The sequence below is a fragment of the Bos mutus genome, chromosome 15 (genome assembly GCF_027580195.1).
Source record: "Bos mutus isolate GX-2022 chromosome 15, NWIPB_WYAK_1.1, whole genome shotgun sequence".
In the NCBI taxonomy this organism is placed as follows: domain Eukaryota; kingdom Metazoa; phylum Chordata; class Mammalia; order Artiodactyla; family Bovidae; genus Bos; species Bos mutus.
This window is the reverse complement of record NC_091631.1, coordinates 34,757,615-34,784,604: the sequence shown is the minus strand read 5'-3', so window position 1 is coordinate 34,784,604 and position 26,990 is coordinate 34,757,615. Positions and strand designations below refer to the sequence as shown.

The window sequence follows — 26,990 nt, the reverse complement described above, 5'->3', positions numbered from 1 at the left end:
CCACCAGAGCTGCTCAGCGTGTCCGGCGAGAGGACCAGGATACAGAGGCAGCCACGTAATAAACAAGGGATGTTAAACGAGAAGCGAGGCAGCCCCCAGATCCCAGCGCGGGGCCTCAGCTCCGCCCTGGAAGCCCCTGGATTGGGGTCCTGGGGACAGGGCTGGAGCAGAGCCGGAATCCCGTGAGAAAGAAGCTTCGGAACCCTGGCCCTCACGGTGGGGACGACGGAGGGGCCCACCGCCCGTCCCGGGTGCCCGTTTCCAGGCCTAGCTTCTGTTGGAGTCCTCCCGGCCTCCCAGACAGCGCCCCTTCGACATGTTCAGCGGCTGGTTCCGGGTGGGTTCCCAGTAGCCGGGGGCCTGGCAGGAAGCGGCCAGAGAAGCCAGGGCGGGAGCCGGGCAGAGTCCCCGGGACCCCCGCAGGCCTTGAGGAGCCCGGGGACGGTGTTATCCCGGCCGGCCTGGGAGGGGCCGGCACTGGGCGGGCGGAGCCTGAGAAGGCCCAGTGTGGGGCGGGGATCTCCCAGCCTGAGAAGAGGGCCGGGAGGACCTTTCCCAAATCCACCCGCCGGCGAGCCTCTCGCTGGAGGGGTGGCAGGGTGGGGGGCGGATGCAGGAGCCCCGCGGAGTCCCTGGCAGGTGAGTGCCAAGGCCTCACTGGCCTGCCTCGAAGGGTGTGGGTGTATCCTGGGTGCTAAGGTAATGGAGTATCCCAAATCAGCTGTTACAGAATTCAGTTGGGGCCCTCGCTTGGTGGCAGGGAGAGTGCCTTTTCCACTCGGGTTTGCGTAGGAGAGTATAAGGCACAAGCTTGATTCAGTGGCCAAAGAATGGAGAAGAGGGAACTAAGTTCACAGATCAACTCCTTGCCCACCTGGCAGTATGTATTTAGAGTAACAAGGATAAAATGCATTAGTCTATGGGGAAGGGGCAGGGCTTTTTATGAGGGAGTGGGGTGCTACCCCCTTTTTATCCATTTTTGGTCCTAATGTCTGGTCCTGGCTACTAATGCTGTGCTGTGCTTAGTCGCTCAGTCATGTCCTACTCTTTGTGACCCCATGGACTATAGTCTACTAGGCTCCTCTGTCCATGGGGATTCTCCAGGCAAGAATACTGGAGTGGGTTGCCATGCCCTCCTCCAGGGGAACTTCCCAACCCAGGAATCAAACCCAGTCTCCCGCATTGCAGGCAGATTCTTTACTCTCTGAGCCACCAGGGAAGCCCAAGCATACTGGAGTGGGTAGCCTATCCCCTCTTCTCCAGGGGATCTTCCTGACCCAGGAATCAAACAGTGATCTCTGCACTGCAGGTGGATTCTTTACCAGCTGAGCTACCAGGGAAGCCCAGCTACTAATAGGTGTGTCATTTAATATGCTCATATAGTAAAATGAGGACTCAGGGTCTGCTGGAGTTCAGATTCATTGCCATTGTGGTCTCAACTGGTTCCATCTGTTTTTTTATTTTTTCCTTTTGTGTGTGCGTATAACTTCCTTTATCTCTGAACTCTTCAACTTAAAGATTTATGTCCACTCCTGCTAAGGGTGGGTGGGGTGGGAGTTGGCAGGTTGTGAGCAAGGACACTCTTGCTAAGGGTGGGAGTTGGTGGATTCTGAGCAAAGACCTGGAGCAGCTCTGGCACCAGGGGTACTCACCCCACCCCTACCTCTGCCTTAGCCAGACCTGGAAGGAGGGAGCAGGGGAGGGGAGCCCTATACCTCTTAGATGTCAACAACTAATCCCCCCTCTTTAGCTCTGTCCCTGAGGATTGAGGCTTTCATTCCAAATTGCGTATTAGAAGCACCCCCTCCACCTCAAGGGAGAGACTTCCAGGGCTTGCACCCTAGACTGCAGCCAAAATAGAGACAGATGGGCTTGAAAGGCCTGGTGACATTAGCACTTCTGGGCCATCTGGCTGGGAGTTTAGAACCTCCCAGCTAGTCTGATCTGCAGCTGGCCTCTTCCCACACTCCAGGTCCACCCGAGGCTCAGCCTGCCTTCCATTCTGGTACCTTTACCTCTGCCTAGCTTCTTTCAGGCACAGTCCAGCTTCACATGTGCCTTTGGTGTGGAGAGGATTCCGCCGTGCCTGAGGGCTGTCCTGCCTAGGGCAGGCAAGACCTGAGGGGCCTGCTCACACTGTGTCCAGGAGGACCCGTCCCTGCTTTTCGCTGTCACTGTTATTGGGATCACCGTGCTCCTGTTTGCCCGGAAGAGCAAGAACGTGATGAAGAGTCGTCACATCACCTTACAGAACTCTGATACCAAGTACCCGCTGCCTTTGATTGAGAAAGAGGTGATGGGGCAGCCCTCCCCGTCTGCTGTCAGGGATGGGGGTGGGGTGATGCGAGAGGAAGACAAGGTGTAGGGCATGCGGTGGCTGGGGAGGCCAGGGCAGTGGGGTGGGCCCTCGTGGCCTCTGGTTTGCTCCCCGGAGCACACACGTCTGTGTATGCGTGTGGAGAGCTCCTTTCCCAGGCATCTGAGCTGCCCAGCAAGACTTCCAGAAAGCTGACAGAGCCTGTCTCTACTTTATCAGCAAATCAGCCACAACACTCGGAGGTTCCGCTTTGGACTGCCCTCCCTGGACCATGCCTTAGGGCTTCCTGTAGGTGAGTGGGGTTTTGTGAACACCAGGACCTGGGTGTTGCGGGCACCCTGCTCCCGTCAGAAACTCGGCTGAGGTGCAGAGGTTACCCTGCTACCTTGCTTGAGCCACGTAAGCTCAGAGAGGTGGGGAGATGGGCTTGGAGACAGTCCATTCCCTCTCTCATTGTTCCATTTGGGCTGACACAAAACTGATACTGTAATAAGCATTGAAAAGAAGCACCTCTAGAGTCAGAATGTCTAAGATCCCATTGTCAGCTCCTTGCTGTGCAACTCTAGGCAAGTCCCTCACCTCTCTGAGCCTCTGTCTATAAAATGGGGTTTCCCAGGCCTATCTGCTACTGGTGGTATTGTGAGAAGTGACGGATGGATGTGAAATTCAAACTGTAAAGTGCTGTGCCCTTGGGAGGGATGGTAGGAATTGATGTTCCCCTATGTAGGGAGAAAGGTCCTGAATGTTTGGAGAGGCAGGAGGAACTGGTGTCCTCCCCCCAGCCCACTACATGGATTCTCAGCGGGGGCTTCAGACCCATGCACACAGAGATACCCGTTGTGGGTACAAGCCTGAACAGTCCTAGAGTTCCGAGTTAATGCCATTTCTAATGTGTACCACCAGGCTTCCCGGGTGGCACAGCGGTAAAGAAGTCACCTGCCAATGCAGGAGATGCAGGGTTGATCCCTGGGTCAGGAAGATCCCTTGGAGTAGGAAATGGCAACCCACTCCAGTATTCTTGCCTGGAAAATTCCATGGACAGAGGAGCTTGGCGGGCTACAGTCCATAGGGTCACACAGAATCGGACATGACCGAGCAACTGAGCACATCAACGCCAATCTGTACCACCACCAGATGGCTGAGTCAGTCTTAGTCTCTGCTAGGCCCAGAGCCTGAAACTTTGTACAAACTGCTAGTGCTGTTTGCCTTCCTGGTGGAGGTCCTCATCCAGAGCCTGCTTGTCCTGTGTGCAGGGGACAGACGTTGACATCACCTCTTCAAGTGAGGAAACGACCCACCAGGCAGCCAGCCTGGCCCCTGAGCCTTCTTGCTGCTTCCTCTCTTCTTCTTCAGCCCTAAGAGCTGAGTGTCAGCTTGCTTTCCAGCCCGCTGCCTGGCCTCTGAGGCCAGTCCTATTGGCAAGAAAACTAAAGAATGAAAACCTTTGAGAAGTAGAATTTCTTAGAAACTGCCATGACCCACTCTCCTCAGTCCTGGTGTGGGCAGTGCACAGTTAGTGGGAAAAGTAGTTTAGAGGCTTCTGGGAGAGTCGGCTATGAAGACTCAGAGTGCTCATGTGTCCCAGCTCTGCTGAAATGAAGCTGGTCAGAGATGGGGGCTCGGGACCAGTTGTGCGGACCCATTTTCTCTGAGGTTGCCACCACGCCAGGCCCAGGTTGTCTGCATCTGAAAGAGCCTTTCTGAGGTTTCCAGCATCAAATGAGCTCTCAGCAGGAAGCTGCTGCAGGTGTTTATTCCTGGGTATCCCTGGTGTCCAACCAGGCCATAGCCAGAGACATTGAGCCTGTCCTTTTTAAAATTTTATTGAAGTACAGTTGATTTACAATGTTCTGTTAATTTCAAATTGACACAGTTTTATATCTTCTTCATGTTCTTTCGCATGATGGTTTATCACAGGATATTAAGTATAGTTTGCTGTGCTATACAGTAAGACCTTGTTGTCTATCCATCCTAAGCCTGTTCTTTCTTAACCCATAGTCAGGCTTCAGGGCCCCTCAAAGATGTTGGTTTATGCCCCCTCCATCCTTTTCCTCCTTCCCTTCTCCTCCTTCTCCCTGGATCTCTGCTTCTGTCTGCATATGCTGTCTGTCCTGTGCACACACAGCTTCTCCCTCAGATACTCTGACACAGAACTTCCTCTTGCCATCTCTTAATTGCAGCTTTTGACCTCACCACTATTGCCTTAGTCACTTAAGTCTCCCAGGTTGGATCCAACAGAAACCTGAATGGCCCAGCTCATCATGTGATGTTGGATCCATAGGACTCTGGCCACCGTGGTCCGCTCATGTCTACCCTTGAGAGGCAGAATTGCATGGTTCAAAACTTCACTCTGCCCTTCAGCAGAGCTATGGGCCAGGGAGACACAGTGCTTCTGCTAGAACTCATGGTCTATGGATATGTAAATCCTGAGGCTGCACATACCTGTGAGCCCAGGCCTGCTCCATCCCAGGCGGCAGGATACAGATGAGGGGGCTGTGATTCATTCATAGACCCCAGTGATAAAGGAAGACATGACTTTATTAAGGCAGCATGTTTTGCTTTAAAAAGGAAATACTTTTCTGTAATTCTTAATACTCAGCCTCCAACTTTAGTTAGCTCTTCCTGCTCCACAGAGTACTTGGACACAGTAAGCACACAACAGTAGGTTCCTAGTCAGTGAAACTCACAACTGCACTATGACGGAGTCAGGGCAGGTGTATGGGGTGAAGTGACTTGTTCAGGGCTGCACATGTGATAAGGGCAGGCCTACGATCCACGCATCCTGGACTTGGACTCCACTCCTTCTTGGTCCTCCTCCCATGCGCCCTGCCACAATATGCACCCCCTCACCCCTCGAAGCTCAACTCTTTAGAGCAGGAGTCCCCAGCCATGATCAGGTACTGGTCCGTGGCCTGTTAGGACCCGGGCTGCACAGCAGGAGGTGAGCGGTAGGCCAGCGAGTGGCGCTTTATCTATATTTACAGCTGCTCCCCATCGCTCACACTATTGCCTGAGCTCCGCCTCCTGTCAGATCAGCAGCGGCATTGGATTCCCATAGGAGCCCAAATCCTAGCCCTAAAGTCACGGTGGAACATCCTGAGATTGCCATGAAATGGAAATAAAGTGCAGAATAAACGTAATGTGCTCGAATCCTCCCCAGACCACTCTCCTGCCCTGGTCTGTGGAAAATTTGTCTTCCACGAAACCGGTCCCTGGTCCCTGAGGCCCTGCTTTAGAGAAACCCTTGGTCCTGTTTAGGCTGGCCCTGCTCAGTCTTAACATTTGGTGTCTTTTCTGTAGGTAACTATGTTCATCTCTTGGCCGAAATTGATGGTGTTCTGGTGGTCAGGGCTTACACGCCTGTGTCCAGTGATGACGACCTAGGCTTTGTGGACTTAATCATCAAGGTAAAGGATGCCTGCCACGCCCAGCTGCCTCACTGTCACAAGCCTGTTCAGGGTAGTGGGTGGAGAAGGGGTGCATGCCCTGGACAGGGCTTCCTGGCAGTGTCATTTAACAGTGAAGCTGTTTCCTAGTGAAGTCTTCAGGGGTTGCTCAGAGCAACCGTGAGCACAGTGGATTTGCTCCTCACAGTTTCTGGTAGCAAATATATTCCTGAGTTGTATGTGGCTGCAGTCTCAGGTCTAAAGGTGTGAACACTGTGCTGCTTTATTTTTCAGATCTACTTCAAAAACGTACATCCTAATTACCCAGAAGGGGGGAAGATGACTCAGTACTTGGAGAACATGAAAATTGGGGACACCATCCTTTTTCAAGGGCCATCTGGGTGTCTGTTCTATCATGGGTCAGGTACTGGGAGCTTCACACTAGGCCTTCAGCTGGGAGGAATATCCCCACTCTTGTTGCATCATTCTAGAAAACTCCTAAGATTTGAGTCACATGCTCTTGTCCTTGAAGTCTTCATACATTCATTCACATACCCACTTTATGAGAGTATAAGGTTCATGAAGGTAGGGCGGTGATTTGGTATTTCCTCATCACTGTATCTCCAGCACAATGCCTGATACACAAAAGGCACTAGGCTATTGCTGAAAAAATGGATAAAGGGTTGATGGATGGAAGGAATGCACACTCATCCATTTACTCACACACTCATCACTTACTCATTCACTAGCACGGGTGAGAGTGCTCTGTGAGGCTCCATGTTAACTTCAGCGTGCCTTCCTCCTTCCTCAGGAGAAAAGATACAGTTATTCCCCAAGAATGCCCCCGCTCTATTCCTGCTTTGGGCCCTGGTGGGCCAGGGCTGGCTGAGGAGGCCCAAGATGATGTTTGTGCAAGTTGTAGACATGAGAAGTACCCTCTTGTGATTTCAGGGAAGTTTGTATTCAAGCCATACAAAACGAGTGAGCCCGAAACTAAACTGGTGCATCACCTAGGAATGATTGCTGGTGGCACAGGTAAGAGGGAGCTGGGGGCTTCATCCAGGGTGAACCCTGAGACCTCTCTCACTTTGGAGTCATGGTCCTGGAAGAGGCGATGGAAGAGATTCTTTCCCTGGCTGTTTGAAATGGGGATACGAAGTCAATGACAGTTCTTGACTCTGACCCTGGATGCCCTGCTCCCCTTAACCAACATGGGGGCTACACCAGGGGCCCCTGGAGCTTCTAAGGTGAGTTTGGGGGGGCAGGCTGGGCTGGCCCACACGTGGGCTCCCAAGGGCTCCTGGATCCTATTCAAGCCCGATGCTCCCTATCCCTTGAAAATGAATGCCTGAAAGAGGAGAACAATCATGTAATGTGAACTACTACGCGCCAGGCACCATAATGGGCATTTTAAAAAAACTACCACATTTACTTGTCATTGGTTCTCTTTTACAAACGAAGACACTAAAAAGCTCAGTGAGGGAGCTGGACGGAACATGCAGTCCAGTTTCAAAGCCGATGCTGCCATGTGAAAATGAGAAGGGCTTTTGATGGACTATTGCGTTAGAAGAGAAAACCAAGATGAAGGGTAGTTCTGCACTTTGAGTTTTGGGCACAGAAGTGAGAAAAGTAATTGAGATCAAGGCAACCTGTGAAGCTGCTGCAGAGCAGGGACTATGGGCATCAGGGGGAGGGGAAGCCAGCCTGCCTGCTCTCTGTGTTCCAGGGATCACGCCCATGCTGCAGCTCATCCGCTGCATCACCAGGAAGCCCAGTGACAAGACCATGATGTCCCTCATCTTCGCCAACCAGGTCAGTTCTGCTAAATCAGCCCTGAGCAGGGAAATAATATCCCACTGTTGTGGCCCTTCCCTGCTCACCGAGCTCATGCTGATCTGTGCCTGTGGCTGTGGAAGGGCTTACTGGGCTCAAGGAGGGCTGCTGGCAGCCAGAGAAACTGAGTCTAGGCCTGTTTTTCCATTTTTTTTTTGTTCATTTTTTTAACTGTGTCTCCCCAACCAACCATAAGCACTAAGCTTTCCTTCTTTAATACATAGTTCTGTGCTTTTCCCCAATATAAAATCATAGATGCCTTTAGTGGAAATTTCGGGAAATACAGAAGCATATAAATAATTTACTTCATTTTCTTGTCTTTGTCCTATACGTGCTGCATAGTCACAATTTGTTTTTCATTTTTTTCCACTCAACATTACCTCACAGGCATTTTCTTATCAGTCTATATCAAGTTGTACCATCATTTACTAAATCTCCTTTTCCAGACTATTCTCGGTTTTCATGGTTATAAATGATACAGTGATGAATAACTGTGCCTAGGCTTGATCACAGTTGGATTATTTTCTTAAACAGAATCCTAGACGTGAGATTGTTAGGACAATGATTGTGACAAGTTTTAAGGTCCAGGACTCGTGTGCAGCAAATCTCTGAGCCTGCAACAGATCTTCTGGCTTTGCTCATTTTCCCTAGTGGGGGATACAGCCTCTGTCTTTCTCTGCGGTAGCTCTCCAGTGCTGTAGATTACATACAGTGTCCTACATCACTGCCTTAGCCCCTTGCATTCCCTGCAGGAAATCCTGGGTCATTGGAGTTTGCCTTGCCTGGCACTCAGGGTGGATGCAGGAGCTGGGCCAGGATGCCCAGTGCTCAGACACAGCCTTCCAGGTGGAGGGCAGTCACCCACCGCTTCCCTCCACCAGAGGGTGTTTGTGGTGCCGGAGCCTCAGCAGAACTTGTTGTCCCAGAGTCTGCAGGTAGCACTCAAGCTAGAACTGGAAGACTGGCACAGGAGTGTGCGGACCCACGTGCTTAGTGTGGGGGACAAGTAGGATGCCCTGGAGGAGCTCGGCTCATGCTGCTTTTTTTTATTTTTCCAAGACAGAGGAGGATATCTTGATGAGAAACGAGCTGGAAGAAGTTGCCAGAACTCATCCAACGCAGTTCAACCTGTGGTACACGCTGGACAGGCCTCCTGTTGGTATGGCCCCTTTGTCCCCACCAGGGGTCAGCTCCAACCTTGGACCCAGCCAGGAGCCAGTCCCTGGGGTGGTTGATTGGTTGTGAGCTTGGTGGCTGAAACCTTGGGCTATGTCCCTACTGGGAATTTGAGGGAGAGACGATTTGGGCTGACTTGTTTGTAAGGGCAGGAGAGAGTAGGTGTCTGCATCTCAGCGGCACTCCACACACTGCCCTGTGACATCAGAGGGATCCCTGGGTCACGTTGAACACCCACTCCACACAGCATCCCATAGAGTCATCACTCACTGCATCCAGTATGGCCACTTAGCCCTTCACCTGGCACCGTTCACCTCACCTAGGACAGCAGTCCTCGCAAGTTGAACCACAGACAGCGGCCGCAGCCCCAGCCAGCACCCAGCCGCCGCAGTGCACACCGCACCCCACAGAGCCCTCACACTGCTGGCAGGCTGCCTCTCCCACACAGCGCTGTTATGCCTGTCTTGTCATAGAGCCCTCTGGCCAGCAGAGGGCGCCACCCAACTGCGCCGGCTCCCAAACACCACCGCGTCCTCTGCCGGGCACAGTTCCCGCTCTCTGCCGGATTCACACTACACATGGGTGCATCTGTCTCACTGCGCTGTTCACCCTGTCAGTGCTTACAGCCGGCAGACACCAGCCAAGGACTCAGAATCCCAGCAGTGAGCCTGGGATCTGGGGTAAATACTTACGAGGGCTGCCTGGACCCACCCACATCCTCTACTCTCTCAAGTTTCTGCAGAAACCAGTAGGACAGATGTCTAAGCTTTGGCCAACAAAGCTCCCAGGCTTAAGGGAGGGAGGGTAGGAGGCCTGGGGTCAAGGATGCAAACTGGCTCCTCCAACAGTTTTTTTATGCTTAACCTCAGACTGGAAGTACAGCTCAGGCTTCATTACCAAGGACATGATCAAGGAGCACCTCCCTCCTCCTGGAAAGTCCACGCTCATCCTGGTGTGTGGCCCACTGCCCCTGATCCAGACAGCTGCGCACCCTAACCTGAAGAAACTGGGTTATACCAAGGACATGATTTTCACCTACTAAAGCCTCTCTTGCTCTTTCCAAATTTGCCCGGTCCTGTTCATAGTTCACAGTGAGCTCAGCTTCACCACGTTCAACTGGGAAGTATCCAAAGACCCTTGTCATGTACCCTCGGGTACGCTGGCACTCCTCTTGTGGTGTGGTTCGAGAGGCAGGAGATAAAGGGGCTTCTGGGGCCGCCTCGCCTGGTGAGGTTTGAAGGCACTCCCTTTCAGTGTCTTTTCCCATAGTTTAGTGAGATAAAATTCAGTGCAAGGCAGATAGCCCGTGAGTGTGGGTCTGAGGGTGACCCGCTGGACAGGTAGAAGGCCTTGGCTTGCTCCACATCTGAACTGGCATCTTGTGCCTTGGGAGGTCAGAACTGTCAAAAATGCTGGGGCAGAACTCCAGCAGAATCCAAGTGGGGTCACGTCAACTTGTGATCATTTCTCTTGACCCCCTTCTTTCTAGAGTGCAGTTTTTAAGGTCAGACCTATTAGAGTGCTCAGGCGCCCTCCACGTGCACTCTTCCCTCTCTTGTAGGAGACCCTTGAAATGCGAACAGTGTTTAAAATACACATCAGGGCAGTAGTCAAGGTGGGCCCCGGGAATACTAGATTCCTTGTACTGGCACAACAAATGGAGGTAAGAGGTGCGTCTTTGTTAGCGTCCTCTAAATGCCAAGTCCTATTCTGGAGTGCGGTGGGTTAGGGGTGGTTATTACAAATACCTGTGTATTAACTTTGTATCCTGCAACTTTACTGAATTCACTGATGACCTCCAGTAACTTTCTGGTCCTGCCTTTAGTACTTTCTATATATAGTCATCTGCAACAGTGACAGTTTTAATTCTTTTTCAATTTGGATTCATTTCCTTTTTCTTTGATTGCTGCAGCTGGGACTTCCAAAACAGTTGGATAAAAAAAGTGAGAATGGATAACTTTGTTTTGTTCCTGATCTTTGAGGGAATGCTGTCAGCTTTTCACTGTTGAGTATGATGTTAGCTATACCTAGCCATGAAAAGCTATGTATAGCCTTTATTATATTGATGTATATTCCTTTTATGCCCACTTTCTGGAGAATTTTTATCAAATGGATGTTCAATTTTATAAAAATCTTTTTGTGCATCTGTTGAGATGATCCTGTGGGTTTTATTCTTCAGTTTGTGAATATGGTGTATCACACTGATTGATTTGTAGATATTGAAAAAAAATCTCTGCAGCCCTTGGATATTCCCACTTCATCATGGTGTACAATCCTTTTAACGTACTGTTATGAGTAGGTTTGCTAGTATTTTGCTGAGGACTTTTACATCAGTGATAAGTGTTTTTAATTTTCTTTTTTGTTATAATTTTGTCTGATTTTCATTATCAGGATAACGGTTGCCTCATAGAATGAGTTTGGATGTGTTTCTTTCCCTCCAGTTTTTTGGAATAGTTTCAGAAGGGTGTTATCTCTTCTCTAATGTTTGATAGAATTCATGTGTGACTTTTGTTTGTTGGGGGAGAGTTAAAGTTACTGATTCAAATTTCAGTACTGGTAATTGGTCTGTTCATATCTTCTTTCTTCCTGGTTCAGTCTCGAGAGATCAGACCTCTCTAACTTTGTTCATTCCTTCCAGATTGTCCATTTTGTTGGTGCATAGCTGCTTGAAATAGCCTCTTGTAATCCTTCGCATTTCTGTGGTGTCAGTTGTAACTTTCATTTCTGACTTCACTGGTTTAGGCCTCTCTTTTTTTTTCTTGATGAATCATGGTAAAGGTCTAGCAATTTTTGTGTATCTTTCAAAGAACCAGCTTTTAGTTTCATTGATATTTTCTATTTTTTTGTAGTCTCTATTTCATTTATTCCTGCTCTCATCTTTATGCTCTCTTTCCTTCTGCTAACTTTGTGTTTTGTTCCTTCTTCTTTCTTTAGCTGCTTTAGGTGTAAGGTTGTTTGAGAACTTTTGTTTGCTGTGGTAAGCCTGTATCACTATAAACTTCCCTCTTAAACCTGCGTTTGCTGCATCTCGGGGTTTTGCAACATTGTGTTTTCATATTTGTCTCTAGGTATCTACTTCCTCTTTGATTTCTTCAGTGATCCATTGGTTGTCTCTTTTAACAGTCTTTAAGTCTATTTCGTCTCTAAGTATTGCTACTCCAGCTTTCTTTTGATTTCCATTTGCATGGTATGTCTTTTCTCCTCCTCTCGCTTTCAGTCTATAAGTGTCCCTAGATTTGAAAGGAACCTCTTGTAGGCAGCAAATACATGGATCATCTTTTTGTGTCCATTCAGCCAGTCTGTGTCTTTTCTTTAGACCATTTACACTTAATTATCAATATATATTTTCTTACTGCCATTGTGTTGTTTTGGATTTGTTTTTGAAGGTCTTTCCCCCCCCCCCTTCTTTTGTTCTCTTGTGACTTGATGACTATCTTAAGTGTTACGTTTGGAGTCCTTTGTATTTATATTATAGATTTTTGGTTTGCAGTTACCTTGAGGTTTTTGTACAGCAGTCTGTATGTATATATGATTAAGCTGTTGATCTCTTTCAACTGCATTTTAAATACCCTGCATTTGTACTTTCCCCATCCTCACAATTACTCTTCTTGACATTTTACATCGAGTTGTTTGGTATACCCCTTAATTGCTTATTGTGGATAGCGATGACTTTACTACTTTTGTTTTTATCATCCCTACTAGCTTTGCGGGAGGCTAATTTCATACCTTTGCTGTATGTTTGCCTTTACTGGTGAGTTTTTCATTCCATAATTTTCTTATTTACACTGGCAGCCTTTTGTTTTTCCACTAGACACGTTCCTTTAACATTTGTTGTAAAGCTCGTTTGGTGATGAATTCTTTTAGCTTTTGCTTGTCTTTAAAGTTTTTGACTTCTCCTTCAAATCTGAATGACAGCCTTGGTGGGTAGAGTATTCTTGGTTGCATTTTCCCTTTCACACTTTAAATATATCATGCCACTCCCTTCTGACCTGCAGAGTTTCTGCTGAAAAATTAGCTAGTAGTTTTATGGGAGTTCCCTTTAATGTTATTTGCTGCTTTTAGTATTCTCTCTTTAGCTTTAATTTTTGTCATTTTGATTACAATGTGACTTGCTATGTTTCTCTTTGGGGCTCTCTGCATTTCCTGGACTTGGGTGACTATTTCTTTTCCCAGGTTAGGGAGTTTTTCAGCTATTATCTCTTCAAATATTTTCTCGAGCCCTTTCTCTCTTCTTTTTTTGGGACCCCAGTAATGCAAATATTAGTGTGCTTGATGTTGTCCCAGAGTTCTCTTAAACTCACCTCATTTCTTTTCATTCTTTTCAGCAGTGGTGGTTTCCTCTGCCACCTCATTCTATCTGAATTACTATTTGTATGTAAGCGGTAGGTTAGTTACATTTCTTGACCTTGGAGACGTGGCCTTGTGTAGGCAGCATCCTAGCAGTGTATTCCTCTCCTTACCCAAGCTCTATGTTCTAGGGTTCCCCCAAGAGGGCAGCATGGGTCTTTATGTTGTGGTGCATTGGGCTTGGATGCCCCCCTGGTCTGGTTGGGTGTGGCTTAACCCAAGGAGGCCCCAGGGCTAGTGCTGGCTCACTGGTGGGCAGAATCAGGGTCACAAAGACCCTGGGGCTGTTGCCCACCTGCTGACAGATGAAACCAGTTCCTGGGGTTAGGGCCAGACTACTAGCAGGCAGAGCTAGTTCCTGAAGTCTGAGTGTAGGGCCAAGGACCCTAGAGCTTGAGATCATTGGTTCCTCACACAGTTGGGCATGGGACCTGGGATGTCCTGAAAGGTTGTGTTGGTCTATTAGTGTTCAGGGCCCACCTGGTCCCAGGGTATAGTCTGGCCTGCATTGGGGAATTGTACTTTTCTTGCTTTACGAGCCAGGTCTTAGCCCTCTGATGAGTTGGGCTGTGTTGAGGGGTAAACCCAGAGGCAGTTGTGGGCTCTTTAGTCTTTAGATAGCCTGTTTGCTGATGGGTAAGGCTGTGTCCCCACCCAGTTCTTTGGCCTGAGGTGGCCCAGTACTGTTGCCTGTAGGCCACTGGGCAGGGTGTGGTCCTTGAGCTACTAAGCCAAGCTGTCAGCTGCCACCGTCAACCATGTTCAAGCTCCCTAATGCTCCCGGGTATGGCTGCCACTCGTGTCTCTGTCCCCAGCGTGAGCCGCACCCGCTCCCTTCCTCTCCAGTAGACTCTAAGACCAGCAGGTAGGTCTGGCCCAGGCTCTTAACTACTTCTTTTGCCCTGTGTACATGGAGTTTTGTATGTGCCTTTAAGAATGGAGTCTCTGTTTGCCCCAGGCTTGTGGGGCTTCTGCAGTTAAGCCCCACTGGCTTCAGAAACAGCTGCTCTGGAGAGATCTGACCAGAGCCCTGGGCTTGGGGGCCTGACGTGGGGCTCAGAACTCTTGCTCTTGTGGGAGAATCTAACATAATTATTCCCTAGTCTGTGGGTCACCCACCCGGGGAGGTGGTATGGGATTTGATTGTACTGCAAGTCCATCCTTCCTACCTGTTTTGTCATGGTTCCTTCTTTATGTTGTTAACTGTAGAAAGTCTCTACGGTCTTTTTTTTTAAATCAATGGCTGTTCTGCAGATAGTTGTGATTTTGGTGTGCTCGTGAAAGCAGGTGAGTTCTGGGTCTTGTTACTCTGCCATCTTGGCTGCCCTCCCCTCTGCTGAGCCAGAAATCCCATGCGGATTTTGTTCTCCAAGTTACAGACGTGGCAACTTAGACATGAAGCTGTTGTCCCTAGGTCATTCAGCCAGTAGGTGGCAGAGCTGGGCTTCAAACTTGAGTTTAACTCCAAGTTGTTCGCTTTTTGCAAAAACTGGCATAGTAGCAACATTGTTTGAACTTGATGTCACTGGATTTCTTATGCTACCCACATGTATATGTGGGTAGCAGGGCAGAGTGAAGGGATACAGGGGAGAGAGAGAGAGGAAGACAGCTTGAGAGAATTCTCTGAAGTACAGTGGTGCAGTATTCATAGGTGGCGTAACACAGGTCAGTCTCTCAGAGGGCCAGTGGGGGCTGGGGGAGATGGTGGCAGCTTAGCTTTCATCCATCCACCTGTTGAACTCATCCTCAGTGAGGTCCCCACTCAGAGAAAGACACAGTGCTGGGCACTGCACGATGAGTAAGGTAGGTCCTCCCTTCAGACGTTTCTTTTAAACACAAATTACCATGCCTGTCCCCTGCTTTAAGCCTCTCATTGCTTTCAGTACTCCCTCCCTGGACACCGTGTGTCTCCAAGGTCAATTCCAGGAGGCTGGCTTACAAAGCCTTTCTTGATCTGGGCTCCAGCTGACCTCACCAGATCCTTCCTTCCTTCCTTGGGCCTCCTTCTCTGGCCCAGTGGTCATCAACTAGAAGGGAGCTATTGGCATCTAGAGGGAGAGACCAAGGATGCTGCTAAACATCCTAGAGCACACGGGATGGCCCCAGCACAGTGACTTGCCAGACCGCGGTGCAGGGGTCAAGAAGCTCTGCTCTTGTCATACCAACTTCAGGTACCTCCTTGGGCGTGCTGGGATGGTTCGGGTCCATCCGCCTGGAGTGCCTTTCCCCTCTGGCATACTTGGCCCTGACTCATCTTTCAAAAATTCAAGGATCACCTCTTCCTTGGAGCCTTTTCAGTCCCCCTCCCCAGTGCTCCGTTAAAAATGACAATTTGCTCTTTGGGGCTGTAGACACTTCTATTGGAGCCTCTGTAACGCTCAGCACACGCTCTTGTCTGAAACAGACCTGTACTCCCACGCTGGACCATCCACACCCTCAGGCAAAGACCTTGGCATTCACCCCTGTATCCCCAGTGCTCCTTGGCCCAGAATGGAAGGTATTTAACCTGCACATGTGAGGGAATGAGACGATGCGGAAGGCTCTTACTCTTGTCTGCAGGGGCCTGTCCGTAGCAGATGCTCAGTGAGCTTGTGCTGCGCACGGGTGCAGAAAGGTGCCACACCACTTCAAGGAGAGCCAGGAGGTGCTCAGGTCAGACAGCACCATGGCGTGCGGACCTCCAACCCTCAGTGAAAGCCTCCTGAAAGAGGCTGGGCTGATCTGAACCTCGGCAGACAGGATTCAGCCCCGTGACAGGGAGGAGGAGAAAAATACATTTCGGAGAGGGAACAGTAGGAGCCATGGCTAGAGCATGGGTTCATGAATGCTGACGATTCAGAGGGGTCTTGGGTGCTAAGGCTTTTGAATGCTAATCTGTGGTGGTTGCGGAACTGAGTTCTTGGCAGGATGAAAACAGTACCTGCAGGGATGGTGCAGAGAACACCCGGAGGGGACCAAGTGGGAGACCCCCTGCCGAGGAAGTTAGAGAGATGAGGCCAGAGCTAGAGCCGCCACAGGGAGGAGTTAGGGCCATTGCTGGGGGGGGGGGGGGGGCTGGTTGGGAGGGTGAGGTATGGCCGCTGAGCAGGCGCCTCTCCCTGAGGTAGGACATACTTGAGATGTCTTGCAGTGGAAAGAGCCTTCCACTCGAGGGAGCTGTTTGATCAGATAAATTGCCTCTTAGGCTGACGAGGGAAGGGAAGTAGAGATGTCTGCTCAGGTGCTGGGAGGCCCCGCAGCCCTGAGAACCTGAGACACCACTGCAGAAAAGGGCAGCCTTGTCAAGGAAGTCCATTCCTCCTTCCTTGCTGTCAGTCACTCCCGCCAGATTCCTGGGAACGGAAATGCACTACAAGCTTTCATATGGAAGCATCCCAGGAGGGGGCTTCCTACCCCTTCCGTCAGCTCAGAACATTCCATATTTTTTTTTCCAGCAAAGCTTTTGTGACTCATAGCCCTTCCCCTTTGGTGTAAGAGCCCCCGACTGTTGCTAGGGATGGCGTGAGTCGTTGAGTGTGCGTGGGCATCTCACTGCCCTCCCTGCAAAAGCGCTCTACAGTGCACTTACAAAAGTACAAAAGCTGTGGTGGAGAGCACAGCACAGCTGGAAACCTGTGGGCCACCTCGTGGACATCTGTTCCACAGCCTCGAGTTGTCCTGTCAGCACCCACATCAGAGACGCCCTGGGGCCCAGTCTGGGCTCTGTGGGTGGCCGTGGGCCAGCTTCCCATCGAAGCAGAGTTGGGACCCACACACGTGCCTCACTGGGCTGCCAGCCATGAAGAGAGTCATCTCCAGTCCTCAGATCTGGGAGTGGCCAGGCAAGAGTCGGTCAGCAGCTGGTCCTGGCTCAGCATCGTCTGAAAGGACACGGCCGAAGACCCCGCTCAACAGCGTTCAACAGGTCAAGGCTGCCCTGCGGCTGCTCCATGGGGAGCAGCAGGGTCCTGGGTTGGCCCTGACACCAGCGCCCTGTAGGTTCATGGTGTCCCAGGGACACCAACACTATCAACAATAGATTGCTCCTACCTTTAAAGGTGCCAGTTCATGGCCACCAAAGGTCTGTGAGAAGGACAGGGCTGGGTGGGTTCATTTCAGTGTGCGAGCCAAGAAAAAAACAAATTGACAAAAGTGATCCTGATTGGACTCAGGGAGAGCCCCCCGACCCCCAGTCTTGTCTTGGGTTCGGCCTTTATAATCTGCTCAGTAAACCAGCAAAGGCCTCAGCAAGGTGGACACTGTGGCCAGTGGGCTCATGCTGGGGCAGTCCAGAACTGAGAGGCGCTGGGAGGCAGTGGGCCTCACCAATGTGAATCTGTTCTCTGGCCTTTTTCTGCCAGCTCTGGTCTGCCTGCCGGCCTGGAAAGGAGGATGTTATCAGCCCTGCTTGACAGACAGTGACTTGCCCAATGTCGCAGACAGGGACAGTCAGTCTCCCTCCAGAGTGGCTCCTCTCCCCTGGGTCTGAGCGGCTTCACATGGTACAGTTTGTCCCAAGTGGACATGCCAGGATGGACTTGTGCCTGTGAAGTCCGTAAAGTCAGAGGCGTGACAGGAAATGCATGTCTCATGGGTGGAGAGGGCAGAGCCCTGTCCATCAGGCAGGGGTGAGGCCTGGGCTTTGGGCTGATGAGGCAGGTGACCCAGAACTGCTGAGTATCTTGGTCTCCTCACCAGCCCCAGGCCTGGACAGAGGGCCTGAGACCTAGGACACTTTAGCTGGTTTCGGCTCAAGACAGGTCAGTGGAGAAGGCCTCTGGGCCTCTATCTGCCTCAGGGCTGGCTCACCTCCAGCACCAGCCCCCAGTCCCGTCTGCTCTCCCCCAGCAGGGGCACTGGCACTACAGGCTCTGGATTAGGCAGGGGGGCTAAGCCAGCCCCACACCAAACTCCCGGGGCCTCCCCAGCACGGGTCCTACTATAGAGAGAGGGCCAGAGTCCTACCGTGAGGCGGTGAATGTCTTGGGAGAGGAGCCCTATCTGCGTCACGGTGCCTTCCGAAGGTGCCATCTGTAAAACGGGTAGTGGCCTGGTCAGTGCTCGTGGACTGAGCTCGGGATTCGCAGAGGTGGCCTGCAAGTCCTATCCTGCCTGGGCCTGCTCCCGGGAGAATGGGCAAGGAGTGGGCCAGGCCCTAGGGAGCGACACATGGGTGAAGCACGCACTGCTCGTCCCTGGGGAGAGGCAGAGCTTCCACTGTCCCACACCGTCACATACACTCCCGCGTTCCCACTTCAGTGCCAGCTCTGAGGGGACACAGGAGCGGGGAGAATGGGATGAAGGCCTTTCTGATGCTGAACACACTGACAGTTTCTGGCACCAGCAGGACCTCAGACACTGATGCCCCAGTGTAGGCAGAGCCAAGTATCCTCACTGCCAGGAACCTCCGGCCCCACCTGCTCAGGCAATGCTGGTCTGCTCCTCCTCCCCTAAACCTTTGTGGACATCATAGATTTGCCCTTTGAGGGCACTGCATATAACCCATCATTTTACAGGTGGGAAAACTGGGCCCCACCAAGAGATACAGGACTTGCACAGGCCGCAGAGTTAGTGACATCACAGTCCCATGCAGGATTTGAAAGCAGGCACATGCAGAGAGTCTCCCACCAGGACATGATAAGAAAGGAACAAGGGGTAAAGCCTGCCCTGACTACAGCTCTGAACTGCCGTGCCCAGCTATCAGCCCCAGGGAGCACCTCTCGTCAGTAGTCCTGGCCCTGGGATCAAACAGCAGCCGTGCTAACAACTTGCAAGCCGGTGCCCACATTCCTTGCTAACTGGACTTCAAAGGAGGCCGGGAGGCCAATGGGCCTGAGGCTGCTGGTACTTTGCATTGCCTCCATCTGGAACAGAACCAGAGTTCAAACTGGGTTCATGAGGCCCTGCCGCAGCCACCAGTTATGAGGCTGCTGTCCAGATTCTGCAGACAAGGCCCAGGGGACCCAGTGGAGCCAAAAGCTGCACTGGGCCCAATTGGGATTTCATGAGCAGGAGCCCAGACTGGCAGGTGCGTCCCTCCCCTGTCCTCCGCCAGACCAGGCCCGGCTGGAAGACCCACTTTCAGTCAGTCAGCCTCTAAATCAGGAGGCCAGGTCTGTTCCAGCTCCTCCAAGACAGAGCAACCCCTACACAGGCCCAGGGAGGGCAGTCACAGCAGAGCCCACACAACGCACGCAAGAAAACAGGCCTGCCAGCAAGGCAAGCTGGCTTCCCCTCGCCAGAATGGAAACCAGCTTTGGGGTCTGCACGACAGCAGAATGTGAGATGCAAAATGCCTCTGGGCTTCCCACTGAGCGGTGCACCCTGAAGTGAGGCCACAGGCTCCTCCAAAGGCTGGGAGGGGGTATCTCCTTGCCCCATCCCCCTTGCTCAGGACACTTGCAAATCACAGCCCAGCTCAGCAGTGTGGGCTCTTGAGCAGCACTCCAGCTGTCAATGTGCCCACCTCACTCCCCTGGACACGCTTAGAGATAGGCTGTGCTGCTCGCTTTCTACATAAATACGGGTTTTATTACCGAAAGAAGAGACCACCTCTGAATGAAGTCACGACAGTTCCATTGTCCCCACAGCAGAAGGCCCTGCTCTGTCCCTGCAGCCAAAACTCTGGCCACAGGCCCAAGGCACTTGGGACTGCCCTCCATGGGGGAGCAGCTGAGGGGCCTGAGAGCTGAGTCCCTCAGGGTTGTCTGCAGTCTTGGCACGTGTGTCCAAGCTCAGGCGTGGCCACCAGTGCTATAGCTGGACATTCAGACTTACCGAAAATGTACAAGCATCCTAAAGTGTCTTTCCTTCTGAGTCCCCAAGTCTGGCCCCTTAGCAAGGATGCAGCTCCATACCTGGCCACCCGCAGGGTTCGGAGAAAGACGCCCAGGGGTGCGCAATGGCTGGAATGTTCTCTGCGGGTCATGCGCACACGCAGGGGTGAGGTGAGTTACATGGTGACACACACGGAGTTACTGTGAGCTCTCAGGACGCACAGACAGTACAGGTGACAAGGGCATCAGCTAATCGGTCCCACCTGGTCCAACCCGTCCAGTTCAGGGGCATCAAGTGTGCTGAGGCCCCGGGTGCCACTGTAGGCCCTGTGACCATCACCAACACTGTTGCTGGGCTCCATTGGGCAAATGTAGTCCGTCGATTCATCAAACTTCTTTTTTCTTATGTTTCCAAAATGTGAAAATCCCAGCTTCCTTGGCTAAAACACAGCAGATGCAAAGTGATGAGAAAGAGATGACTGAGCTGGTATGCAGCTACCCTGACAATACATTTTAGAGCAGGCCTGTGAGGGAAGGAATACGGCAAACTGCTTCTAGAAAACCCTCTTCACAAAATAGCACTCCTGGAAACAACTGGCTTGCTGGGGAGAGGCCAACAGATCAATCGTCCTGAGCAAGCAGAGCTGCTCCTCCAAGGCTCGGTGCCCAAAACTCTTGCCCTGTGATGCTGACATTCCCCGGGAGGAGTCGGGGCTCCCTGAAGATGCTGCAGTCTGTACAGAGGTCAAGCTCACAGGACTTGGCACCACACGGGGAGCACTCCCCACCTTCTCACAGCACCTAGGGCAGCCACACAGATAACCCTTCCTGCCTGCTCCAGCACCGGAGCTGTGCTGAGTTGGCAGGACAGCTCAGGCAGGGGGGATGTGTGAGATTCAGAGCCCCACTGAGTGGTGCTGGTGCTTAGATGACCTCGGGACCTCTGCTAGCTGTGTGCTGGCCACCTTCAGGGCTGGCTGCTGACGGGGCCACTCATTGAGTTGGCAAGACAGCTCTAATTGGCACAGGGCACCCACACTTGGGAACTTGTCTGCTTTGCAAAACGAGTCAAGGTAACATCAGGAAAGAGGACTGGATGCTGCCTGCACATCATTTCTGTATAAAGAAACCTGCACACCCTTGGACTCAAGGGTGGCTGGGAACTGGCCTAACAAAGAGTAACATAAAATCAAACCAAAGGTAGAAGCCAAAGCAGAAGTTACGAGAGCCTCCTCGTCCAGGCAGCCCACTTGGGTTTGGCACCAGGTCCGGGCTTATCTGCTGCCCAAGTTAAGGGGCAGAAAGCAGGTCCCTGTGGCCACCCCAGAAAGGGTCTGGCAACTCACCCGGACTTTGGCTGTGGTGGTCAGTGGTGTGTAAGCAGGTGAGGTCATTTTCTCTCGCTTCTCCTGCTCAGCCTCAGGGCCAATCAAGGCATTGAATTTGGTGGTCAGGTGACGTCTGAGGAGCGTCTTTTGTGGTGGGATGTTGAGAAGCATGGCCAGGGTGTCCCCTGTGAAGCGTGGCTCTAGGATCTAAGAAGAAACAAGACAAGTCAGCCAGTGATGACCACCAGCGCTTGCAGGTGATGACACTGAGAAACAGGCCCCCATCGACCCGGGTGCCTTGAGGGCACTTGTCCTGTGTCCCCACCCTGCTTGCTTCCCGGCACGGGCCCGACTGTGCCAATGGAGAGCTGTGCCCTCTTAGCCAAGGCTGTCTCCCTTCTCATCCTTTGTCATCCAGGGTCCACTCTGGATGATGGCCAAGCCACCCCTTCCTCATTTCTCTGCTAGCTTTGCCTCTTGATGGCGCTGAGTGCTGAGACAGATCGTCCCATGACAAGCAGGAGGTGACACCTAGGTGCCCTCTCCCTGCCCAGCCCCGTGTTCCTCTAGCAGCAGGTGGAGCTGCCTCGTTAATGGGCAGTTTTCATGCAGACCCCTTGTCCTGCACTCCTCTGGGCCTGTAGCAGAGAAAGTCTTTCCAGAGCCCATCTTATTTCCATGAAGCCTATTAAATCTCAGCCACAACAGACCAAATCCTACTTTGAAATTTCAATTTATGCAAGGAGTTCCAATGAAGTATCAACTTTCTTACTGGGATGCGTGTCCAGCCCTTAGACGTCAGTTCCTGAATACCCCAGGAGCACTGAGGCAAGTGGACCAGCTCAAAGAGCCACTCACAATGAGCCCTCCGTGGACGCCACTCCCACGAAGGTTGGGCGCGTATTCCGCCAGGTCCACGGACCGCAACCACTCCATCACCCTGTGGTTGGACCACTGCACAACTTCTGAAGGAGAGAGGTTACTCTGTGAGAGGGGAGAAGGAGAGTGGAGAAGTTAGGCCTACAGGTCCTACCAGGCTCCTCTGTGGAGCCAGCCCCTATGAGTCAGTCAGCCCTAGACGCCTCACCCAGGCCTTCCCTTATGCCTACAGACCCGGGCCTCCATGCCAGCTGCCTGAGAGCCTGCCTAGTTTCCAAGAAATTAAGCTCTCGCTCAACCTGCAGGATCTTCTTACTCTGAGATATCTAATTCCAGAATCCCGTTACTCCCTGACTCTCTGATTACTTTGAGACTAACACATGAAGGCATGGAGTTATTCATTCAGTGATGCAGAAGCACTTTAAAAGAGGACTACCAATGATGAGCTGAGTGTTTTATAGAATAAAGATCTCACTGGCGTGGCCAAATGTTTTTGGAGAATACACATTAAGATACTTAGACCTAAGTGCCCTCAAGTGGCATCTGGGTCTTCAAAATGCCCAGCACTGTGCCTGACATATAGAAGGCATTCAAAATGTGCTTTGTTGAACAGGAAGAAAAGAGGGGATGGAGAGTACAAATAGGAGTTTTCAATCCCCTGGGAAGTGACAAACGCCCCATGAGGATCCTTTCCAGACCATACTCTTAAAGCAGGGTTGGACTCAGTTCCCAGAACACAGGAGGCAGGGTGTTACCGACAACCTTGTAGAAGAACTCTGAGGTTCACGGAAGATTATGAGGGAATTCCCCAGGCTGTGGGTTGCTGTGTTTACCGCTACTATTTCTTCTCTAGCAAAACCTGCTCATGGATTCCCTGTGAATCTGGAGCTGGAGGTCAGTTAATGTTCTACCTACCCAGAGATTCTGAAACACCTGGTTTCCTCATAGGCTCTTTTCCACTCCTCTGCATACTTTGACACCATCTTTCCATTTTGTCTCACCACTCTCCCCTCTCTCTCCTTTGCTTCACCTCCTCGTCCCCTTTAATCGTTATACACCTTTAAAAGACTTGCTGCCACTGCCCTCCAGCCCATAGCATGTATCGCCCCCAGGGAGATGGACGTTGGAGGTATAGTGGCTGCGGTGGGACACAGAGTCCAGGCCACAGGCATGTTGGGGCATCATGAAGCCCTAGCAAAGGGAAGAATCCACAGCACCATGGTCCCAAACGCAGCCACTTAGTGACGATAATGTCCCGGCTTTCTAACGCCCTATCTTACAGGTGTCCTGGCTCAGGGCTACCTGGACAGGTAGCGCCCTGCCCTCACCTCATCAGCCGGCCGCCGGTGCAGGCAATGAGGGTTGAACTTGTTGACGTGCAGCACGTGAATGGCACATTTGATGCTGAGATGATGTAGTTGGCTGGTGACTTTTAGGAAGAGGAGATCATTCTGGAAGAACAAAGTTTTGGTGCATGAACCAGAGCTTCTGAAGTGACAAACACCCCATGAGGATTTTTTCCAGACCATACAATACAACATGGACACGGCAACAGTTCTCCTTGGCACAATAGTTTGTACTTCGCTACTTGGGGCATCTTATGTGACAAATGACACTGTTTTAAGACCTTAAGGATATGCTGGAGGTGGTGGAATCAAGTGTAAAATAACCTCCCTGGGGACGCCCACGTTGAGCTGGGTGCTCATAGGGACTGAAACACTGGAGGAAGAGCCCTCACCACCGTCAGGTACTGCAGCATCCGCCCGTCAACTCTGGATTCATGAAACTGGTCTTTGTACTGGGGTAAGCCAATATCATCAAGCCAACCTACACAAATGGGGAAGTGAGACTTGTGAAAATCAGAGACTGTGGATGCAAAAAACACATAAAAAGAAAGCAGCAGCAAATTATCATTCAAGTTCCAGCTGTGTTTCCCCTAAAGTTTAGTAATCTGTCTGCCTATCCCAAGGAGACAGCTGCCTTTGAGGCACACATTCCCAGGGAGCTGCCAGAAACATACACACATCTGCCTGTCCTTACGTGTTACCCAAATGTGGTCTAGCAGTGCAGACTTCTCCTCCTGCTTGGTGTTGATGGCTTTAACTGCTAAAACCAGCTTTTTCCTGTGAAGGGGGTGCTTAATTCCCAGCTCCTGAAAGTGAAAGATAGAGACAGCTGTGAAATCTCAGCAGGCAGCCCAGCTCTCAGAGGCTCCTGTGTCTGGGTGGAGATTCTCCACTAGGTGGAGCATAACAGCAGACCTCTGCCCACCGCCCTGGGATCAACCTGCAGCAACAGAATCTTGGCCTCCTTTGCCCATCTTCCTACGTGTGGGCATGTTGTCGGGGTGGTGGGTGGGAAGGAATGGGGGGAATTCATCTTCCCATGCATTGGTTTGGGGAGAAGTAGGAGCCTCCTCACCCAGGGCTCATACCTTTTCCATGTCCTGAGGGGTAGCTGTCAGTAAAGTGTGGCCAGAAGTCACCCATTGCCTCGCAAAGATCACATACTGAGCCAGGCCGAAGTCCTCCAGCCACGTGCATACACGCTCTGTGCTCCACTGGGCAAAGGGGGCGTTGGCGTCACTGGAAGCAGGAAATGACCCTGTGAGCATGAGTGCCTGGGCTCCATCTGAACAGTGCCTCACAAAAAAGGACCAGGTTTAAACACACAACCCCCATAATGGGATCCAGTTGAACCACAACATACTCATTCAAGATAGACTCTTGAGTGTTCTGGGATAACACCTGGTGGGAATCTCAGATCTGCAGCTGCTCACAGCTTGGGGCAGTTATATGTGCCTCAGGAAGCTGTGCTCAAGAGTGTCACTGATGGCACAGTGGTAAAGAATCTGCCTGCCAATGCAGGGGATACAGGAGACATGGGTTTGATGCTGGGAAGACCCCCTGGAATAGGAAATGACAACCCATTCCAGTATTCTTACCTGAAAAATCCCATGAACAGAGGAGCCTGGAGGGCTACAGTCCATGGTGTCACAAAGAGTCAGACACGACTGAGGTACTTAACACACACATACACAGGAAGCTGTGCTCACACGAACACGCAGTCCACATACATACACACTTGAACCAAAGCCAATTAGGATTTAGATCCACACCTGAATCATGTTTTACAGTGTTTAATATCATTTTTACCAAAATGCTTAGAAAGCTAGAGAAAGAGTATCAGTACTCAAACATTAAAAAAAAACTCCAATTATCAGTAGTTAAAATCTTATTTACTGATGAAATACTAGGAGCATTCACATTAAAGGCAATAAAAAGACTTTTTTATCACACTAGTAACACTGGTCAGAGTTGCAGTGAGTGTAAGAAGAGATAAAATAAAAAGCAAAAATATAGCTATTAGAAAGGTAGAAATAAAGCCACTCTTTTCAGAAAGACATGATTGTCTACCTAGAAAACCCAAGAGAACTCAGTAAGGTGGCTAGTTATAAAATACACATACTCCTAATATTTACATGACATACATGATTTTCTGTATACCAATGCACAGACACTAATATTGTTGTTAAAATAATTTTAAATCCCACTGATAGCAACCAAAATTATAAAATGTCTAAGCGCTGCCTTTACGAGAATTGAGTGGGTCCTTGTGAGTGGTGATGGGGGAGGTGGTAACGATGACACTCAACTGAGCAGCATAAAAAGGATATGAATAAATGAAGAGCTAGATCATGTTCCTAGACAGGAAGCCTGGGCTTTACAAAGCCATCAATTCTTAAAGACATCAATTTTTCATTTAAAGTCTGAATATAATGGCACACTCAAATCCCAGTTGAGTTGTGGGGGGTGGGGGGAGGTTGACAAAGCAACTTTATATCCATTTTTTTTTTTTAAATAAAGGTGGATTCATGGAATATAGAAGACTGGCTATTCCAAAAGACTGCTTCTAAGGAAGTACTTCTAAAATGCTGGTTAAAATAAACAAATTTTTAATGCCTGAATGAGGCATTAAAAAACTCCTTGAAAGTGAGAGGATTTCTTAAAGAGTCAGGATGACCAGGAAGCACCCTGTTAGAACTAGTGCAGGAGATGATATGTGCCTTAGAGCAGGTGCTGGTCATTCAGCCTGGAGCCTAGGTTTCTAACAAATCATGAATAAGTGCAGATCTAGGTTTTTTGAGACCTGGAACTTATAAAATTTGGGGCGGGGGACCTCTTTAAGAATTGAGTGCAGACGGATTATGTGAATACACAATTTGAATACAAAATTAAGAACAAAAGGTGTATTTAGAATTTAAAAAATCACAAAAGTTACAAATCTAACTAAAATGTAAAAGTATCATGGAATCCAGAAAAATAATGTTTTTATTAATTCCAAATACACTTCTATAGTGCTTTACCTTCATATTTGGTAACTCTGCTTGCTTCATATGTCAACAACTCAATAACACAGCTGTCCCTCTGTATCTGCTAGGGGATTGGTTCCAGGACCCCAAAGACACCAAAATCCAGGGATGCTCAAGCCCTTTAGATAAAATGGCATAGTTCATTCAGCCCTCTGTATTTGTGAGTTCTGCATCCATGGATTCAACCAGTAGAAATCTGATATGTGGTTATTTGAATCTGTGGGTAGGGCAGGGCTGTATTTTCTGTGAGAAGCTTAATTCCACCTTCCTTCTAGCACAATGGACCAATGTTTGTTATTTTGATAGTTTTTTAAAAAATCCTTTCAGCTTCACAATTTAAAAATGGTATTGTTAAATACAATTTTAGAATCATTAAATTTAGGAAAACTATCAAGTGTCCTTTAGATACAAGCTGTAAAATTCCACAGCATTCAAGCTTTCTGGTGTTTCTTAAATATTTTTTGAATTGACATTTATTTAACATCCCTGTGGCTGTTGCATATTAGGCAACATCATCTTGGTCAAAGTTAGTATATCATGTAAAATCATCAAGAAATTTGATTCACTTTATTGAACAACAATCAAGGAACCTACTCA

General features: G+C 50.2%; 2 protein-coding genes across 13 annotated transcripts in view; one reads left to right on the top strand and one right to left on the bottom strand.

Annotated features, from left to right (window-relative positions):
* Positions 1-186: 186 nt before the first annotated feature.
* On the top strand, positions 187-9,754 carry CYB5R2 (cytochrome b5 reductase 2). 4 transcript variants are annotated; one of them, XM_070383872.1, is made up of 9 exons: positions 187-337; positions 2,147-2,293; positions 2,537-2,609; positions 5,618-5,724; positions 5,998-6,127; positions 6,655-6,738; positions 7,430-7,515; positions 8,596-8,695; positions 9,582-9,754. In XM_070383872.1, the coding sequence occupies exons 1-9, from the start codon at positions 317-319 to the stop codon at positions 9,752-9,754; spliced, it is 921 nt and encodes a 306-aa protein (XP_070239973.1). In that variant the 5' UTR covers positions 187-316. The 4 variants fall into 4 exon arrangements, with proteins under 4 accessions (XP_070239973.1, XP_070239976.1, XP_070239974.1 ...); XM_070383875.1 differs by lacking the exon at positions 187-337 and adding an exon at positions 516-639 and having other exon boundaries at positions 2,036-2,293; XM_070383873.1 differs by lacking the exon at positions 187-337 and adding an exon at positions 516-639 and having other exon boundaries at positions 2,026-2,293.
* Positions 4,125-26,990, bottom strand: part of PPFIBP2 (PPFIA binding protein 2) — a 166,407-nt gene continuing 143,541 nt past the window's right edge. For 8 of the 9 annotated variants that reach the window (XM_070383864.1, XM_070383861.1, XM_070383862.1 and 5 more), the window contains 9 exons: positions 24,456-24,606; positions 24,062-24,173; positions 23,760-23,848; positions 23,350-23,472; positions 22,001-22,126; positions 21,161-21,349; positions 20,078-20,254; positions 18,004-18,069; positions 4,125-16,919 (listed from right to left, as the gene is read on the bottom strand). In XM_070383864.1, coding sequence (XP_070239965.1) covers positions 16,848-16,919; positions 18,004-18,069; positions 20,078-20,254; positions 21,161-21,349; positions 22,001-22,126; positions 23,350-23,472; positions 23,760-23,848; positions 24,062-24,173; positions 24,456-24,606 — 1,105 coding nt within the window. In that variant the 3' untranslated portion in view covers positions 4,125-16,847. Of the gene's footprint in view, positions 16,920-18,003; positions 18,070-19,547; positions 20,255-21,160; positions 21,350-22,000; positions 22,127-23,349; positions 23,473-23,759; positions 23,849-24,061; positions 24,174-24,455; positions 24,607-26,990 lie in introns of those variants that run through there. The other variant, XM_070383865.1, reaches the window with a different exon arrangement.

What these genes read in the sequence shown, in the direction of transcription:
- CYB5R2 (XM_070383872.1), top strand. Translation starts at nt 317, where the DNA reads ATGTTCAGCGGCTGGTTCCGG. An exon ending in TGCCTTAGGGCTTCCTGTAG is followed by an intron (nt 2,610 to 5,617) that starts GTGAGTGGGGTT and finishes TCTTTTCTGTAG; the next exon opens with GTAACTATGTTCATCTCTTG. An exon ending in GCTGGACAGGCCTCCTGTTG is followed by an intron (nt 8,696 to 9,581) that starts GTATGGCCCCTT and finishes GCTTAACCTCAG; the next exon opens with ACTGGAAGTACAGCTCAGGC.